The sequence below is a fragment of the Melanerpes formicivorus genome, unplaced genomic scaffold (genome assembly GCF_026170545.1).
Source record: "Melanerpes formicivorus ecotype bairdi unplaced genomic scaffold, bMelFor1.0.p_v2 SCAF_20, whole genome shotgun sequence".
Lineage (NCBI taxonomy): Eukaryota > Metazoa > Chordata > Aves > Piciformes > Picidae > Melanerpes > Melanerpes formicivorus.
Genome location: NW_027142372.1, coordinates 12,297,316 through 12,315,535, shown reverse-complemented (window position 1 = coordinate 12,315,535; position 18,220 = coordinate 12,297,316). Strand labels below are relative to the sequence as shown.

At 45.7% G+C, this 18,220-nt stretch overlaps 2 protein-coding genes across 3 annotated transcripts in view; both read left to right on the top strand.

Annotated features, from left to right (window-relative positions):
• Positions 1–3,954, top strand: part of USP10 (ubiquitin specific peptidase 10) — a 51,606-nt gene extending 47,652 nt beyond the window's left edge. The window contains exon 14 of the mRNA XM_068150840.1: positions 2,615–3,954. Within this exon, the coding sequence (XP_068006941.1) occupies positions 2,615–2,802 (188 nt within the window). The 3' untranslated portion in view covers positions 2,803–3,954. The remainder of the gene's footprint in view (positions 1–2,614) is intronic.
• Positions 3,955–11,618: 7,664 nt separating this feature from the next.
• CRISPLD2 (cysteine rich secretory protein LCCL domain containing 2) overlaps positions 11,619–18,220 on the top strand; it is a 39,174-nt gene continuing 32,572 nt past the window's right edge. Inside the window, exons 1-2 of one of the 2 annotated variants that reach the window (XM_068150838.1) lie at positions 11,619–11,803; positions 15,845–16,170. In XM_068150838.1, the coding sequence (XP_068006939.1) occupies positions 15,928–16,170 (243 nt within the window). In that variant the 5' untranslated portion in view covers positions 11,619–11,803; positions 15,845–15,927. Of the gene's footprint in view, positions 11,804–15,390; positions 15,409–15,844; positions 16,171–18,220 lie in introns of those variants that run through there. The other variant, XM_068150839.1, reaches the window with a different exon arrangement.

The following is an 18,220-nucleotide window of genomic DNA, read 5'->3' as shown; positions in this document are numbered from 1 at the left end:
GGGGACTTTTTGCGTGTGTACCGATACACACACATCGCTGCCTCTGGATTTATGCCTCTCACTCATCCAGCTTTTTACAAAGCCAAGGGTTTGTAACAGGTCCACCGTGAGAAATGCCAGCAGAAGCTGAACTGCAGCTGCAGTATAACTATCCCTAAAATACACCACATGTTCTTAGAATAATGTTTCCAGTGTCTTTTAAGATAGCTGTTTAAACATGAGCTCTGCATCCCTTTGAACCCTCAGGATGAGTGTTGCTGGCAGAGTACGAATAGCATATTGTAGGTGGAACAGTTTAATTTGGAGGAGATTATGATTTTTATGTGAGGAAATTATGTTTTTAAGAGTGTTTGTGATGTACATGAAATGTCCAAATTGGTAGTTAAAATTGGAAGCTCATGTAAGAATTCAGAAGTAGCGTTTTTAATAGTGAACAAAGCACTCTGGGCAGTGTTGAATTTTCTGAAGTTTCAAACTCCTACACGGTTTATGATTTACACCTGCTTGTTTGTGTTGGCCTCAGGAGAACATAATAAACTGGAGAGATGGAGATCTTCACTTCTCCATCATCCAATCTGTGCCAGTACTGGTGGCCTTATGTGACTCGATGGTTTGGATTCAGTTTTGTGACCACTGAGGTTGCAGAAGGAAATAACATACCTGTCTCTTGTGGAAATTCAGGACTGTTTCTGGCAGTGTAATTTCTTTATTGATAGTGGTTTTCATGGGACAAGTTCAAACAGTGTATTTAAGGTGGCTTGAAGGTTACTGCTGTAATGTTTTTCCTAACTCCTTCTGTGGAAAAGTACAGTGCTTTAGTTTCCTGTCAGTCCAGGACTTCTCACCCACAGAAACTGAGCCTGTTAGATGAATTCTGAAGCAGTGAAATAAGCTTTTGAAGGATTAAATTTCAGATGTCATGCAAGATTTGCCTAAATATCTAAAAATATTTTAAAAAAATCAATGATTCAAGTTTCAGCTACTGTAAAAAAAACCAAAAAACCTCAATTCCCAAATTCCCCCAAATGTATAGTTGCATGTTCTGCCTCTTTGCTTTGCTTAAGTTTTTCTATAAGGTTTATTATAATAGGAGCGTGAAGAAACTCTGACTATGCTTGAAGTGTGTTTCTAGTCTGGAAGAGTGTAAACAATTTCAGAGTTGCCTATTTCTGCTCTTATGTTAAACACAGCAATTCCTTCTGGCTTTTATTTTTCTTAAGGGTATGGTTAGGACTGAGAACAAGTTAAATGCAGGGGTTTTATGTGCATCCTTACAGTCACATACATAACAAAAAAAAGTCTCTTCCACGTGGAGGCACAAAGCTCAGCCTTAAGCTTTGGGTTGGGTTTGTGCAAGGAGAACTGAGGCATTTCTCTGCCAAACTTTCCTGGAGAGAATTGAGGAGGGCAGCCAGTTTGATTCTCTTGGCAGTAGCAGAAAGTGACAAAAAGCCCCAAAAGTCAGAGGCAGAATAACTGGGCTTTGTCGTCTGAGTTAGGTGGGCTTTTTTGCTTTCATTCTTTGTGTGAAGTTGTATGAGGGTTTTTTTTTCCCCACATGGAATACTCCATAGTCCTCCCTGATGTTTTTTGCAGACTGCCACATAGTTTTACCTGATAACTTGAATTTATTTTTTTTTAAGTAGTTTCAATAGAGCACTGCTGCTGTTAGCAGAGAGCGCGAGCATGCTGCTTGGAACGTCTGGCAAAGCATGGCAGTACCTGACATAAGCTCTGAAGGGTATTCTCCACAGTTGTGAGGCAAATCCTTCCCAGAAGATCTCCTTGGAAGTTCCAAACTGCAATTTTGATGCTTTTTTGGTTCTTAATTTACTTAAACTTCCTCTTAGATTCATGAGCTTTAGTATGGAGAAACCATACTGGAGGAACACTACTAGTAGTATGTAAGCGGTGGTTTGGCCCTGGCTGGGGCCAAATGCCCACCAAGCCACTCTATCTTTCACCTTCTTAGATTGAGAGGGGAAAATATAATGAAAGGCCTATAATAAGATAGAAGCCATTTTAATAATGTGTAGCAAAAGCAAAGGCTGTGCCCATCAAGCCAGAGGGTGTTCAGTCCACAGGGCTTCAATACAACATAGTGGTTGCTCTGGAGGACACATGCCATCAATGAATGTCCTCACACTTCCTTCTTTTACTTAGCTTATATGTCTGAGCTGATGTCCTATGGCATGGAATACTGCTTTGATCAGTTTGGATCAGCTGGCCTGGCTGTGTCCCCTCCCAAGATCTTGCTCACCACTCAGCTTACTCACTCTTGTGGCAAAGGCATGTTGGAAAAGCACAGCCTGGGTGCTGGGCCCAGCAGTATCCAAAACACTGGAGTGTTACCAACACCCAGCTGCAGCACTGCAGAGCACAGCACTAGAATGATGCGCTGAGGAGACCTGACTCCCGCTCAGCCCAACCCAATGCAACAGAGCATCGAATGCAAGCAAGAACTAAGCACTTCAAGATTCTTACTTAAACCAGATCCTGTAATCTGAGCAAACCATGGAAAGGGCAATGATTTTTATAGGTTTGGTTGGTCACTTTTTCAGTGGGTATTTCCCTTTGTAGAGGGTCTGTGTGCATCACCAATCTCTCTTTGCAGTTGTCTATCATCACGGAAACAGCGCAACTGGTGGCCATTACACTACGGACGTCTTCCAAATCGGTCTGAACGGCTGGTTACGCATCGATGACCAGGCAGTGAAGGTGATCAGCCAGAGCCAGGTGGTGACACAGTCTGCAGAACGCACAGCCTACCTCCTGTACTACCGCCGGGTTGACCTGCTGTGAAACCTTGCCCTCTTATGCTGTGTGTGCAAGATACCTGCTTTGTAGAACACCAACTATCACTAACTTCTATTTTTTTGTTCCTCTCCTGTAAATGCTCTTTGGAGTGAATCTTCTTTTCTTTGTCCCCACCTCCCCCCTTTTTCCCCCCCACCCCTTTCTTTTATTTTTGTTTGTTGTTTTTATTCCCCCCTCCCCCCCTCCCCCTTGCAACTATGGGATAGAGTGATAAAGGAAAAAATGCCTTGGGTTTGTGCACAACATAGTTTGTGTTGACTTTTGACTTGGCAGAATGAAGTCACTGGCTTGAAAGACTCAGTCTCGTGAATTATGAAAGTACAAACAAGCAAAACAAACAAAACCCTGAATTAATGCTGAATCCTAAGACAACAAAAGTGGATTTGCATTTGGTTCCCACTTTCTAATTGCGTAGTAGAAGAAAACCCTGCACCAGCAACCAGAACTTGTAGATTTCTGTGAAAATGTTTATCTTTACTTAAGTAAAAAAAAAAAAAAAGAAAGAAAAAAAGAAAAAAAGGAAGAAAAAAAAGAGGAAGAAAAAAAGGAAGAAAAAAAAAGAGAAAAAAAAGGGGAAAAAAAGGAAAGATAAAAAAAAAAAAGGAAAAAAAGAGAAAAAGGTTTTTAAAAAAATAAAATAAAGCTCTCTGCTTCCCCCCCCCCCCAATAGTTTGGGTTTGTTTTTTTTTTTATTGATAAGTGGTAAAAATATGAGCTGATGTGTATGAGATGGAAATGGTCCTATGTGCTTCAAAACATGTACAAACTGCAGAGTTGCTGGTTCGGAGTAGGAGGCCACATCTTAATGATTATGCGACGGGAAACTGCTTAAGTACACATTGCAGATCAAATATTTGGAGTTCAGATGTTAGTCTATATAGATGGGTGATTGTAACTTTATTGCTATTAAGAGATTTCAAACTGCATTTATGCTTCTGTGTACATGAAATTAAGAAAAAGAAAAAAAACAAACAAAACATGGGCAAAATAATTAAGGTTGATATTTCTTTTAAGTCTGCTTTGTTTAATTTTGCTGTCTGCTCTCCTATAATGTTGAGTTCCTAACTGTACACAGTTTAGTGATATCTAGAAGTATAAAGTTGTCGCCCATCAATAAAAGTCACAAAGTTGGTTTAAGGTGTGTGTGGGATTTGTTTTTCCTCCAGTGTAAATTCTGCACTGGGAAACCTGAAAAGTTGCCCTCTAGCCCTTTCACAAGGTGTCCCTAGCATTCCCTGTGTTGTCTTCTACAGCTTCAGACGTGTTCCCATTTGGCAGTGAGCTGGGACTGAAATTTGAGAGGAGAGGGGATCAGTCAGCCCAAAGCAGCTAGGAGACCGACTCAGGGCCTGCACCCGGGATGTGACAGTCACAAGGCTGAAAAAAAAGGGAATTGAATCCCTTCTGTATCCTGCGTGAAAGCCCTTTGTGCATCCCAGCGGGATCTCGTCTGGTAGATGCAAGGTGGAACTCAGAAACTGGTCCTTTTGACTGGGATACGGTGTGGTCTCTCCATTGACTGAGAACTGTGCACTAGGCCCCTGCAGTGCAATGGCTGGTGCTGTTTTAGAGAACTCCCACCTGGGCAGGAATGATCTGTGTTAATCAGACAGCCGCTCTCCCCCAGAGCTATCAAGGCCATCACCCTGCCTATTCAAGACGAGGTATGTCACACCTTGAGACAATGCAGTCATTAAAGGCTATCAGCCCTGCCCTGGCACAGGCAGGATTGGGCTGTCACAGTGCTAGACCGTGCTGCAATCCTGATGCTGAGGAAGTTCGCCGATAGCTTGTTGCTTGCTTTGGATACTCGACTGCTTAGCTATTTTTTCATTAATCAGCATAGCTGTTTATCAGTATTTTCTGATCTGAAAATCATTACTGAAGCACTCTTCTTGATCTTGGTGATGTTCCACCAACTCCAAAACAGTTTTCAGTCCAAACCTTGCTTTGATTTTGGCTGGTTGCAGGGAAAACCTCAACTCCTGGCTGCTCACTGGGCACAATGCCCCGAGGTTGGGGCTACCAAGACAGCATGCCAGGCCACTGCCGAATGGCTGATGCTTCCAGGGTTTCCCAACACAGGGCCACCCACGATGGGAGTCACCCCAGAGCCAGTGCTGGTGAGACATGGGTTCTGCTTTGAATGTGAAATCAGGGAGGATTAGCTGAGGTTGTTCCAAATAGGAAAGAAATCAGATTTTGAAAGTACTGCTCTATGCTGGCTGTTAATTATGTCCTGTTTCTGCACCCTGGGTGAAGGTGTTTTCTCCACAGCAGAAATCCTTGTGTTGGTTTGGGTTTTTTCCCTCTTGAGGCTATTTTGAGTATTTCCTTCTATCTCCAGTGGGCTGTGAAAAGGTATGTCTGATAGTATAGGTTTACTACCATGTTAATCCAGATTAAAGTGTGAGTTACAAGTAGTTAATCTATTTACTTGACATCAGCCCTTGAAATTGGCTTGGGTTTTGACTGGGCAAGATGGGTTGGCTGGTGAGTTTTAACCCAAGTCACTCCAAAATTGCATGTGTGAGTTTGTAGGTAGGACTCTGGGTATACCTGGTAGAAACTAATTGGACCCCAAACAGGACTCTTACTGGTGAGGAAGGCTTTTACTACTTACAGATGGTTTTAACCACTCATAGATGGTTTGTAACACAGGTGTTTCAACGGAATGCTTCTACATTTTATTCTGGGGAATGGTTGCTGCTTGCCAGGAGGCCTGCAGGGCTTTCCTAGGATTGGAGAATGTGCAGTGAAGTGAAGTTCAGCTTCTTGCCTTCTGCTGTCTTTTGGAAAGGAAAAGCTGAGTTGGGGTCAGTCTTGCTATGAGTAACAATTGGGTCCTCTTGGGTATAGGTGACTCCTCAACTTCAGAACAGCAGTGCTAGAAGCAGGCTGAGCAGTCTCAGATGGAGTCCAGCACAGAAGAAACAGCTTGAAACAGGTAAGTAGAGAAAGCGTAGGAAGAGAAATAAACTGGTGGTACAATTAATGAGATCTTAGTGGTGCTTCATTTGACTGCTTGTGCTTCTGCTGAGGTTTGCCTGGTTCCTGCGTGTGAGATAGGTTAATCTTGTAGTATTTGAATTGCAATTTAATTACCTAAGAGGGTTTTACCTTCTGTAGGCTTGGTCCTAAGAACATCCTCTTTGATACTTTTTGTTGTCGGAATGTTTTGGGGGTTGAATGTTGCTGTGTGCCTTTGGGAGCTCTGGTGAAATTTCCCACATTCCTCTGGGGTAAAAGAATAGAGCATGAATCTGTGTCACAACTCAAGTTCTGGTCTAAAACTCAGCCCTTTCCTGTTCACAAAAGACCTCTTTAAACATCTCATAGAAGATGTCAGGGTCGTGTAAGATGGTGAAGAGGAGCTCCCGCTGCAGAAATGCAATTCACTCCCAGTCTGTACATTCAGTTCAACCTTTCAGGTGGTGTGAACAGGTTACAAATGTTAACTGTTTTAAAAGAACAGCAATGAGTAATTGCCAGCTTGAAAAACAAGTGTTGAAATACTCTCTTAGTATGAAGTGGAAGTTATTCAGTATTCAGTATCACTAAGGTTGGAAGAGGCCTTAAAGATCATCAAGTCCAACCTGTCACCACAGACCTCATGACTCACGTGGTAGTGTGTGTTTGTTTGTTTGTTTTTTGTTTGGTTTGGGTGTTTGTTTTTTTCACTAAGGCTATTACTAATGCACTTGCTGAAATCTGTCTTTTGCAGCATAATACTCAAAGGAAATAAAGAGCAAAAAGTGTGTGGCAACAGCCTGATGCGAACACAGAACCACGGCTTTTATTGTGTGTGTGCTAAACCCCTCCCACTCTTGCAAAACAAGGATTTTGCAGCCTTTTGATTGTGGTGTTTGTGAGCGATTATGTAAGAGACAGAAAAACCACCCGAACCCTTCCTCCCCCTTCTCCAATACACCATAGGTCTGGTGGTTGTTTACTGGTGTTTAACCCGGGTTTTAACAAACAGTTGTTCACAACAGAATACAGAATAAAATACAGAATTAACCAGGTTGGAAAAGACCTTTGAGATCGTCAAGCCCAACCTAAACCTGCACATTAATTCCTAAAGCTTTGGAAACTGGAAACTTTGGGGAGGGTGAGTCCAAGAAGCTCGTAGAGAAATCTTAACACTGTAAGCCAAGACTGCACGGGGGAAGATTTATAGGGGTGAGGGAGAAGGATTATCAGAAACACAAGGTATTTGGGAGTGCGGGAAGGCTGTGTGGTTTTTAACCGGGAAATGGTTCTGTTTTCCACCACATACCCCTGAGACACTGTCACACTCGAGGACAGGCTGCGGCAGAGGGCAGTGGTGGCACACGCGAGGTTCCTGGTCTTGCAGCTCTGCAGCTGCTGCCAGAATTGCTGCCCACACTTGGGGAAGCTCCCGGGCTGTCAGTGGAGGGTTTATCTCCATAAATCTGCTCTAAATCTAGCTCTGAATAGGAATGAGGAGTGCGCCTTTGACATGCAGTGGATGTTCCCAGGATGTTCCAAGGATTCATGGGACTGTGGGGTTTATTCCAGGCTGTAATGACCCGAGGGTTTTGAGAAGTATTTGTATTAGCAAATAACCAGATGTAATAGCTGCTGGAAGTTGAGATTGCAATTCACCACTTCTGGTTTGGGGAGGGGGGGAAATCTCCAGACATGAGTGCTGGGTTAGTGTTTCTGAGCTGTTTCAGTCTGCAGATCTGTACTGACTTTTTCAGTGTAAAAATGTGTTTCATCATCTCTCATTGCAGATGTAAGCATGAAACGTGGCAAGCTGCTATACCAAGGTGAGGGAGGTTGTAGTTTTCACTTCAGGTTTCACTTGTGCATAGACTGATTGTTGATGTCCCCAAAATTGAACAATTAATTTTTGAGTTTGCTGCTTTTGTGCTTATTGTCTTGTCTTACTGGCCTAAGGGGCATATCATCAGCAGAGGAAACACATGGGGAAATGTTCTTTATTATGAAAAGGAGGAAAAGAAGCTGTAGATGAACAGCAAAGGGCTATGAAGGTGATTAGGGGACTGCAACATCTCTTATGAAGAAAGGCTGAGGGACTTGGGGCTTTTTAACCTGGAGAGCAGAAGATTGAGAGGGTGTCTTAACAATGCTTAAAAAGTACTTAAAGGGTGGGTGTCAGGAGGATGGGGCCAGTCTTTCTCATTGGCACCCTACAACGGGACAAGAGGTAATGGGTATGAAATTGAGCATAGGAAGTTCCATCTAAACATAAGGAAGAACTTCTTTGAGAGTGGTGGAGCACTGGAACAAGCTGTCCACAGAGGTAGTGGAGTCTCCCATCTTTGGAGTCATTAAAAACCCACCTGGACACTATCCTCTGCAACCTGCTCTAGGTGACTGTGCTCTGGCAGGAAGGTTGGACTGATTTCCAGAGGTCTCTTCCAACCTCTATCTGTGATTCTGTGAACCTGGTTTGTCGCAGTCCAGGCTGCCCTGAAACAGGAGAGCAGCAAGAAAGAATAAATAGGGGCTCACAGTGCCAAATATTAATTGGTGTTTGGGAATCAATCTATAAATGCCTGGGTTTAGTCCAGTGAATCAAGTGTTAATTAATCTGTTAATTCATCTGCTGAAGCTGCCTCTGTATAGTGCCAAGACAGCACTATGCCATGTGAACAAAAGATTGAAGGACCTTCATCTCGTCTGAGCAGAAGAGCAGGATGGGCACAGTGGGGATTTCTTGGCCGCCTCTACCCCACTGTCATATCCTCCAACAGACACAAAGCCCAGACAGGAGGGGAAATGCAAGCAGACGGTGAAGCTGAGGATGTGGTTCCCCCAGACAGGAGCATGGCCATGCTGCTGCCTGCCCAGTGCCCACCAGGAGTAGCTGCTGGTCGTCTTCATATGATCACAGCCAAGTTTCTGCAAGTTGCCACCATGTTTACTTCATCCCTACTCTTCCCTTCCCTCCAGATAGTAACAGGATAGTAACTATGGCTTTGAGCCTCTCACCCTGTTCTTCCCTCTGCCTCTGCTCAGATTTGGGGCTGTTATTAACTGAGCTTCTGTTTGAATAGGAAATAAAGGAGAATTGTACTTGAAGTTGAAAATCAAGACATACTGTCTGCATGCTCAATTAGGAGGGCAGAGTGAAATCTGTCTTTCTTCCTATTCATTGGCTATTACATTAAAAGCCTTCTCTCCTAATATATACTTATATATGCAGCCTGCTTTATGTGGCTTTTACCACATATGAAATGGAGACGTTATAATCAAGGCAGCAATCATGCTGAATGATTAAAAGTAACTTCTGATTGTTTTGGCTTGGTCAAATATATGACCTGAAACTGCTGACTCGAGACAAAATGAGGTGGATAAAAGGTCTTGTCCCGGGCTGTGCTCATCCCTAAGCTCACCCTGTGCCTCATCTATGTCTTGTACAGTGAGAACATAGTGGTGTGGATGTTAAAAATCAATTAAATCAAATCTTTGTGAAGTAGCAAGCCTGATGAGGAAGGCAGACAGCTCAAACCACCCTACAGGGACTAATTTCCCATAGGAATGTTTGTGGAGATTGCAAAATGTGGCATTTCTCTGAGATCTGGAAATAATTTGTATACCAGTACGTATAAAAGGAGTTAATTCAGCTTTCTGGTAATTGGAGTGAACAGCACCTTCTGACTCAGGGCTGTGGGGTTGTGTGGTTTCAGGGTGGCAGTCTGTGTAGGGGCACGTTGGTTCACTGCTGCTGGCCCTCATTACTCAGGGAAGTGAGGAAACTGGGGGCTGCAGCATCCTTCAACTGATGAAATAAGCCTTTTGCAAATAGAGGAAACTCATCGATCTGGAGTGAATCAGAGGAACAGGAAAGAAGGAAACAGTGATTTTAAAGTACAGCAGTGCAGACCTCTTGTCAGCCCAGTTCTGTGTGGTCTTTGAATTGCCAGCCTTGGTGGCAGCCCCAGAGCTGCCCAAAATGCTCTGAGTTGCTGTTAGCAGGATAGAAACTTCAGGTCCAACTGATGGACCATATGTGATCTGTTCACATACACAGTTTGTGTTGAAGTAAGCAGAAGGGTTTTGTAAATACAGCTGGGAGAATGTGGCCAGTGGGGAAGAGCAGCCAGAAAGGGTGTTGTGGGCATAGCAGGCTGCAGGACTGGGACTGACTGGTGAGAGCCTTGGTTCCGCCGTGGCCCAGCTACAGCTCAGTTTAAAAGGCATAGACTAGGAGCAGTGCCAAGCAATGAGGCTCTGCTCCTTCACTAGAAATTCTCAGGAAAGTGGTGTAGGAGCTTAAATCACCAGGTATGTCTTGGAGCTGACTTCAGAGCAGTTGTTTCTGTGCTTCAGGGGAGCTGCTCTCTCAGCTGCCAATATTGGCTGCTTTGCCCGCACATCGTTGTACAGATCTGATACATCTCATTCTGCCTTTTGAGCACTGCTGGGCTTTAAGCAAGCTCCTTAGAGGCACAATATCCTGTAAGCAGTAAATAGAAGTGTTTTGCTCAAAGAAATAAATATTGACTGCTCAGAAGAATGGAATGACTTTTCCCCCAAGAACTTTGGAGAGAGGACTAGAGAGTGGGTTTTGAAAAGCACCCAGCTGCTTTGCTTGCATCTAGAAGATGGATTCTGTCCTGTTATTTATGCTGGACCATCACTGATGCCCCCTCTATGGGGGGACATCCTGGGCTGGGGTTGGATCACCCCAGCTACCTATGGTGCTCCTGAATGGGGGGGGGGATCCCAAGAGATTCCTGTGAATGGTATCACCTGGATCTGCTCATGAGGGATGTCATAGCATCCCCCTGCAGGCTGGTGGCTGCTGGAGCAGTGGTGCTGTCATACACTCATGTTGTTACTCATCATACTGATTACTGAGTTACTTTTTCCTGTTTGTTTACTTCAAAAAGAAGAAGGAACTTCCAGCATGTCTTTTGCTCAATCGTTTCCTTTCACAGTGAGTAAAACCACATTTCAGCAGTGGAGGCAGGCACAGGGCTTGAGGCAAGCTGGGGATTTCTGGGCATCAGCCACGCAGTGGAAGAGGTGAGGTGAGCCTTGCCCAGACCTCTTACTAACTCTGGATTTTCCTTATTCTCTGGAAATCCTGCTGTGGAAGCAGCAGGACTGAACTGTGGGTGTGTGAGGGGAATGCCAGTGCCGGGAGAGCTTTGGGAAGGAGCTGCAGAGGGTGATAAATCTCCTGTTTGCCAGCAAACACCCAGCTCTGGAAAAAAGAGGGCTGCCATGGGGTCTGCTGAGGGCTGGACCCCATCTCAGCCCTGCTTTGCTGTGGGGTCCAGGAGAGCTGCTTCATCTCTGGGTCAGCAGAACCCACTGGGGGATTTTCCCGTGGGAAAAGGACCAGGAGACAGCTGGCTTCAGTCCCTCACAAAAAACTCCCTGTTGTGAATTCCCCTCCCTTACCACCAAGCCCCTCACGGTCCCCCCTCGGAGGTGGGGAGGATGTTCCCGGGAACCCAGGGGGCTCCGAGCTCTGCCGGAGCACTGACTGCAGGGGAGAGCAAAGCAAGCCCCTTTATAGGACCATCGCCTGCCTCCTCCTCCCGTCCTCCCCGAGTGTTGCACGTTACAGCCTTTGGGAGGATGGTCCTAATTTGCTGAGCCCAAATGACTGTCTCCAAACTGCTGAGATCCCAAGCAACACCCCTCTGCTTCTTGCTCCTGCCTCCTTTTCGTGGCTATAATCCCCCCCCTTTTTTTTCCTCCCCCTCCTTTCGTTATTACTACAGGCCCGTTGCCAAACAGGATGATCCAGGGTTGTCCTCCTTGCCTGGAGAGCATAAATACCACTGGGGAGCTCTGTGAGACTGCAGTTGGTATGAGCTGCTGAGCTGAGACTTTGCATTCCTCACACCTCCTAAGGCTTCACCCTTTTTTCCCCCCCTCCCTCCTCCTAGTTTAAATATTTCAGCTATATAATTTATTTTCCACAAGCAGACTTGGAGGAGCTACAATTTCCTGGAGATTGGAAGTGCTCAGCTAGGTAAGTGCAAGCTTTGGTCCCTGCTTCTGAAATGTGGTTTTTGGGGTGGGGGGGGTGTGGGGATGTGTGCAAGAAATGTCCCTTTTAAGAAGGGGCAAATTTAGTAACTTTTCCCTAAACTTGCCTGTGTGGTACAAAACAACCTAACACTGTCTGAGCTTCCCTTATGTGTGCTCTGTAGAGGTTAATGCAAGACTGATAAACATTAATCTTGAATGAATGGGAGGAGTTTGCAACTTTCTGCACAGAGAGAAAATATCCAAGGGATGCTGGAATAGCTGACTAGCCACGGGCACAGCTGGTCTGCTCCAGAAAGCCTCTGGTTGTGCACCTCTGCTCTGAAGCCCTGTCTAAGAGGAATTTCACAGCCTGGCCACATGTTGTGTCTGTTAGCAGTGGGTTTTCCGGGTGGTTTTACATAGAAACTCACCCACTTGGGTTCTGTGGGAGGGGATTGTGATGGGACATGCAGATGTTTTGGCCTGTGGCCTCGAAGATGCTGAATGTATGGTGTGTTCTGTGTGGATGACGTGATGTCCTGTGCCAAGGAGCTTGTCATCCCACTCCTCTTTTGAAGCCAACACAATTCTTCAAAGCTTGACATGTGCATGTCTCAGTTAAATAGATGACCTGGGATTTAATTCAAGAAGTATGTTGTGGTTTGATCAGTGGACTTCTTTGCATGGGTTAGAAGCTGATCCCAGGCTAACTCAGGTTAAAAGCTGATCCCAGGTTAACTCCTCTCAGCTTTGCTAGTTTAGGTGCTTTGCTGGTACTCCTTGCTAACTTTTGCTGTTTCCTTCCTTGTCACCTTGTTCCCTGCATAAATCCACAGGTCCTGGGATGTTTTAGCTGCAAACATCCATCACCAAGGAGTAGGCACCCACTCCTATACTTCACCACCTAAAAGATCAATAGCCATAAGGAGTAAGGTGAAGTGAGGACATAATGAAGTGGAGCAGTCAGCCTGCATGTGGCTTCAGCAGGCAGCACTGCATGCCAGCCTCCAAATGCTACCAGCTCCTCTGCTTTCTGTGAAACACAGACATCATCCATTAGCTGGGGAAATAGCTTTCTAAAAATAACCTTTTCCAAAGTCCAGTACAGCTTTTTAGCTTCCTCAGACCCCAGAAGGAGGCCTCCCCTTTTGTCCCCATTTTGGACAGGCTTCACAGAATATTAAGGAGCAGGTTTCTGCTGACCTACTCATTTCTGATCGCTCCCAGATGTTTACCTGGCACCAGTATCAAGGGCCTGATGTGTTGAAGGGGAGGCTATAGTAATGCTCCTCTTGAACCCATGAAAACAACAGCAGAGGCTTCCTCAGCTGACTGTCAGGTGACAGTTTTTTCTGAATACTGTCAGATCCCAACTCAAAGGCAATATGATTTCAATCTTCCCCCATGAGCAACTCCTGATGCAGCCTGGAGGCATTGCCCCAGCTCTGCAGGATGCTTGGGCTGGCTGAGCTTTAACAAATCCAAGTGTTTTGTTGCACCTGGGCATGGGGATATTAAGAGAGACAAGTGGATGGACATCTGAAACCAGTAAGAGCTTGCTGAAACATGAGTGTCTTTCTGATGCTTTCAATTAGGGAGTTCTTTGCTCCTTGTCCCTCTCTGATCACTTCATCCTTCCTTTGGCTGCTCAGAGCTCCCCACCTGAAGCCAAAGCAGAGAATGGAACCTGCACACCCCAAGTGAAAAAGAAGATAGTGCCCAAGTGACCTAATTTTAAGTGCTAGTATCCCCTGGCTGGCAAATGGGATACAGGGAAGAACATCCCGAGGAATAATGAACCATCTGTTGTGAGGTTTTGGCCGGATCACGAAACCAGACGCGCTGGCTTCATCGCGTAGCCGTGAGTGGGGCAGCTCCTCTGGGCTTTCAGATGTTACAGCTGATTTTTTTCAAGCTGTCCTCTCTGTAAGTTCAGTGTTTGCCTTAAATGGGTGGTGGATTCGGGCTCCCATTTAGCGAAGGGCACCTAGCCAAGTGAAGAGGTACAACTGCAGCGTGTGTTAGCCGTCTGTTCCTGCCTGCTCTACCTACAGGGCAGGCTCCAAAGTGCCTTCTGCTAAATGGCCACATTGTAAACGGCTGTGGCAGAGCATCTATTTTTAAACTCTTAAGGAAGTGCATCAAAGTAGGAATTGTTCCTTGAATTTGGGTCAGACAGTCTACAAAAGCAACGGCTCGTTTTGCCTCCCCTGCTCCTCTCTAAGCTGGGTTAGAAAGTCAGGCTCCTGCTTGGGGGTGGGGAAGCAGAAGCCAACAAACAGAGCTGAGAAGAGGATGAGGTTAAAGCAGTGTTTGTCCTGATGACACCAAACGTCCTGTCTTTCAGGTGTGCCTGGAGCTGGGGACAAGGTTTGTCTCTGTGTGTGTGTGTATTCAACTTGCTCTGCAGAGCAGGAAATAATGAGGAGCCACTACTTAATCTGTGCAAATGACATTTCTGCATTATTGTAGCAGGCAAATGCTTAATGCTCTGCCTGGAGAGAGACTGAGGGCAGCTGGTTTTCATCTGCCTTAAGACAGTGCCTCAAATACAGACTTTGTCTCTTTTGTGTAGACATTCAACAAGTTTTCTGAGTTTCTCAGTGGCCTCACAGATTTTTGGGGGTCCACGCTTGGGCAGAGCATCTTATGCTTACCACTGTCCCCTACAGATGCTGTTTTGCTGGGTGGGGAACAGGGGTTTGGAACTCTGTGCTCAGGCATAGCCTTTCCAGCTGGGAGATGGAAGATGCTTCCTTGCCTTGGATGAGTTCCAACTCATACAGTCCCAGTATGTCCAAATCCCATGTCAGTGGGCTGAAACCTCTCAAATAGTTCCTGCTAATCTGGTGTCTGTTTCCTGGTGCTGTGTAGGAATGCTTTCAGGGTGTCTTTTAACAGTGCTGCCAAACTCATCTCCTGACTTAGTATCAAAGACAGGGATAGGGAAGTTCCTTCCACAATTTAACCCTAAGGAGAGGTGCTATGCCTCCACCACATGTACAGATGTTTATTGCCCTTGTGGATTGATTCTGCTCTTATATCCCTCCTAAAGAAGAGTAGGTACTGCAAAGCCATGAAGCAGCACAGATTTCCTTCCCTGAATAGCTCATGAGCTAAGTAAACTCAGCTAAGATGCATGGAGCTTATGGGACAGAGAAGTCAGGGTGGAGGTAAAGAAGAAGGGAGGGAGGAAGGGTTTGGAAATGGCAGGTGGAACAGGAACACCATGGAGCAGGGAAGAGGGTCAGATCAAGCCATTTAAACCCAGCTGTGACCAAACTGAGACCATCTCTTCAAGCCCTCAGTGGTGAGAGCTACTGAGCATGCAGGGGAACACCTAATCTGTGTGGGGGAGGACGAGTGCTCTGGCTCCTCTCCAGATCCATATCGCTGGCGGCGCTCCCGCCCGTCGCCAAGTGATGCGTCAGCGAGAGCTCCCCAGGGCATCATTCGCCAGCAGGGACTTGGGCTGCTCGGGGTGACGGTGACACTTCACATCAACAGCCACTTTCACTGAGCCTGGCAGCTGCTCTCCTGGAGTCTATTGGCAGAGCGGGACCTCCGAAATAGCTCTTGCTGGTGTCTGACCTCCCTGCGACCTGGGTTACTGGGAATTTTACTTCCCCTTTTATTTACATCCATTCTCTGCTTTAAGAGCTGCTCTTTGGGCAAATAGCTTCAGATATCTCTCTGCCTGTGAAGGGATGGAGCTGGGATTATTCAGATCTGCTGGGCATTGCTGGGTGGCAACTGGACCCTGGTGTCTTTGGTGAAGAAGGTATCCACTGCTGTGCCTGGGTGATGCTCACTCCCAATGCAACATCAGTGGAGTTCCCTAGTGTCACAAACGGAGTTCTGACTGCTTATGGTGGTGTTCAGGTCTTCCTGTCATTGGGGTGAAGGAAAATTGCTTATGCTGTAGGCACTGCTCTTTTTCAAGCAACAGTCTGGGTTGTGTGTCTCCCCCATCTTTGGGGGACATAAGCATGGAGAGCTTCTCTGTCACTGTTCTGACTGCCTGTTTCTCCCCAAAATCCAGACCTGCACTGAGCCTCAAAAGTCCCTGCAAGAAAACTCACCATCATCTTCATCTCCGCTTCTGCTGGCTGTAGAGGAGGCAGCATGAATCCTACCCTGCCTTGGATCCTTCCTCTTGGATGTATACTGCTCCTGACAAAGGCAGCTGAAGGCTTTATCTTGCCCAACTCAAGCCACCTGGAGAGCATTCTGAGCAAATATCAGGATGAGGAAGCCCACTCCAGATCCAAAAGGGCCATTTTATTCTCGGACAGACAGGAGATATTGATGCTGCACAATAAACTGAGAGGTCAGGTGTACCCCGTGGCCTCTAATATGGAATACATGGTGAGTCCAGCTCCTGACACCTAACTGTATCTGTACCTAACTTTTCTTTTTCTTTTTAAACTTTACTTTTCTTACAATGCAAGAGATGTAGCAAATTTCCTTTAAAATAAGTTTTTCTCAAGAGGTTTCTTGGAGCGTTCCAGAGTGAATGCTGCTTTACATCAGTGGACTGTTTTGTTTGGAAAGGGACACTAACGGGTCATCGAATCCATTCACTCCATAGTTTCAGGACTGGTTCCATTATTCATACACTAGCGTCTGGCCCAGCCCTGGATGTATCTCCAGTGATGGTAATTCCACAGCCTGCCTCAGCAGGTTCTTCCATTACCTTACTGTCATAAAAGCATCAAATTTTCCCTAGTGTTTAACCCACGTTCTCCCTGTGAAAGCTTTCAGCCCGTTGTGACTGCTGCTTCAGGATGCCCCAATCTGCTCAGAGAAATCCTGATGGTCTCTGGGTTGCCATCAGCTACCACCCAATGCTGGAGATGGCATCTGCCCTTGGTCATACACTCATCATCAGAGATTTTTTTTTTGTGTGATCTGAGCATCCGTGGTACTGCTGGGAATCGCTTCAGGCCCTTAGGGAAACAGGGCTTATGGGATGTGGCTCCATTTGCCACATCTGCCATTTCAATCACTGGAAGTAGCTGGAAAAATTTGGGGAGTTCAGGGGTGACCTTTAGGAGTGGATGGATCAGTGGCCAAACAAAAAAATATGGTCAATTTATTCTCCCACTTCAGAGGGAGAACTTAAAGTTATAGGTATGAACTATGCCTCTGCCATCAACTATTCAGGTTAATAAGCTTGATGTTTTGTTGTTTTGATTTTCTTTTTCCCACCTGATGCCAGAGACCCTACTTTGAGCTATTTTAGACATGTCATCAAAATATTGTGGGCCAGAAAATGATGTAGGCAAATAATTAGTGTGTGTGTGTGTGTGCCTTTTCCCAATGTGCAAATATAGTTATGACCGAAACTAGCCTGACTTCAACTGTGTGCTCCTGCTGACAGATGAAATGATGAACGATTTGTTAAGACCATGTTTAAAAGGGTAAAAGAAAAGTACACTGAATGTAGTATAAAATTGTTTGCCAGCTGTGCTGAAAGGAGTGCTGCAAATGGAAAATCCTGCCTTTTGTGGCTGTAGGAAAAGGGAAAAGAGAAGGGAGTGGAGAGGACAGTAAGAAAGGACACATAGCTCTCCATCAGTTGGTCCCCAAGAGCTGGTCTTTCATCCCACCCTGGTCAGAAATTGAGTGCCTTTCTAAGGACTGGTGCTTTGTGTCTCTCTCAGTGGGCTCTGCTGTTGTGGAATCACTGCATCACAGAATGGTGGGGGTGGGAAAGAACCTCTGGAGATCATCTAGTCCAATCCCTGTGTTAAAGCTTGGTCATCCAGAGCAGGTTACCCAGGCTCACAGTGTCCAGGTTGGCCTGGAATCTCTCCAGAGAAGACAACTCCATAGCCTCTCTGAGCAGCCTGCTCCAGGGCTATGGCACTCTCACAGGAAAGAAATTTCCCCTTAAGTTCAAGTGAAACCTCCTGTGTCATAGTTTGTACCTGTTGTCCCTTGTCCTTTCTCTGGGCAGCACTGAAAAGAGCCCACCCTGTCCTCGAGGCTTCCACCCTTTAGATATTTACACGGATGGAGAAGATCCTGCAGGCAAGGTACTGCCAGAGCAGAGGTGACCTGGTTAATTTCCAGAGAGTAAACACAAAGCATGAGAAAGCCAAAGGTGTTTTGGTTGGCTTTGAGGATCTGAGAGGCTGCTGTTGCGGACTGTCCCCTGGCCAGCTGCTGTTTATGCTTGAAGCGTGGTTACACGTTTGTATTTGCCTTTGCTCAGTCTGCTTTTCTAGTGGTTTTTATGGCTGATGGAGGGAAAATGAAAGGGCCTTGTATGCTACGAAGAAAGGAGCCGAGTATGAGATGGTGCTACTTGGAAAGGCTATAATCAGTCTTTCATGTATTCCTGTTTGCTCAGTGTTACTGGGGAAATGCAGTGTGTATTCTGAACGTGAATTTCACTTTAATTCTTTGTCCT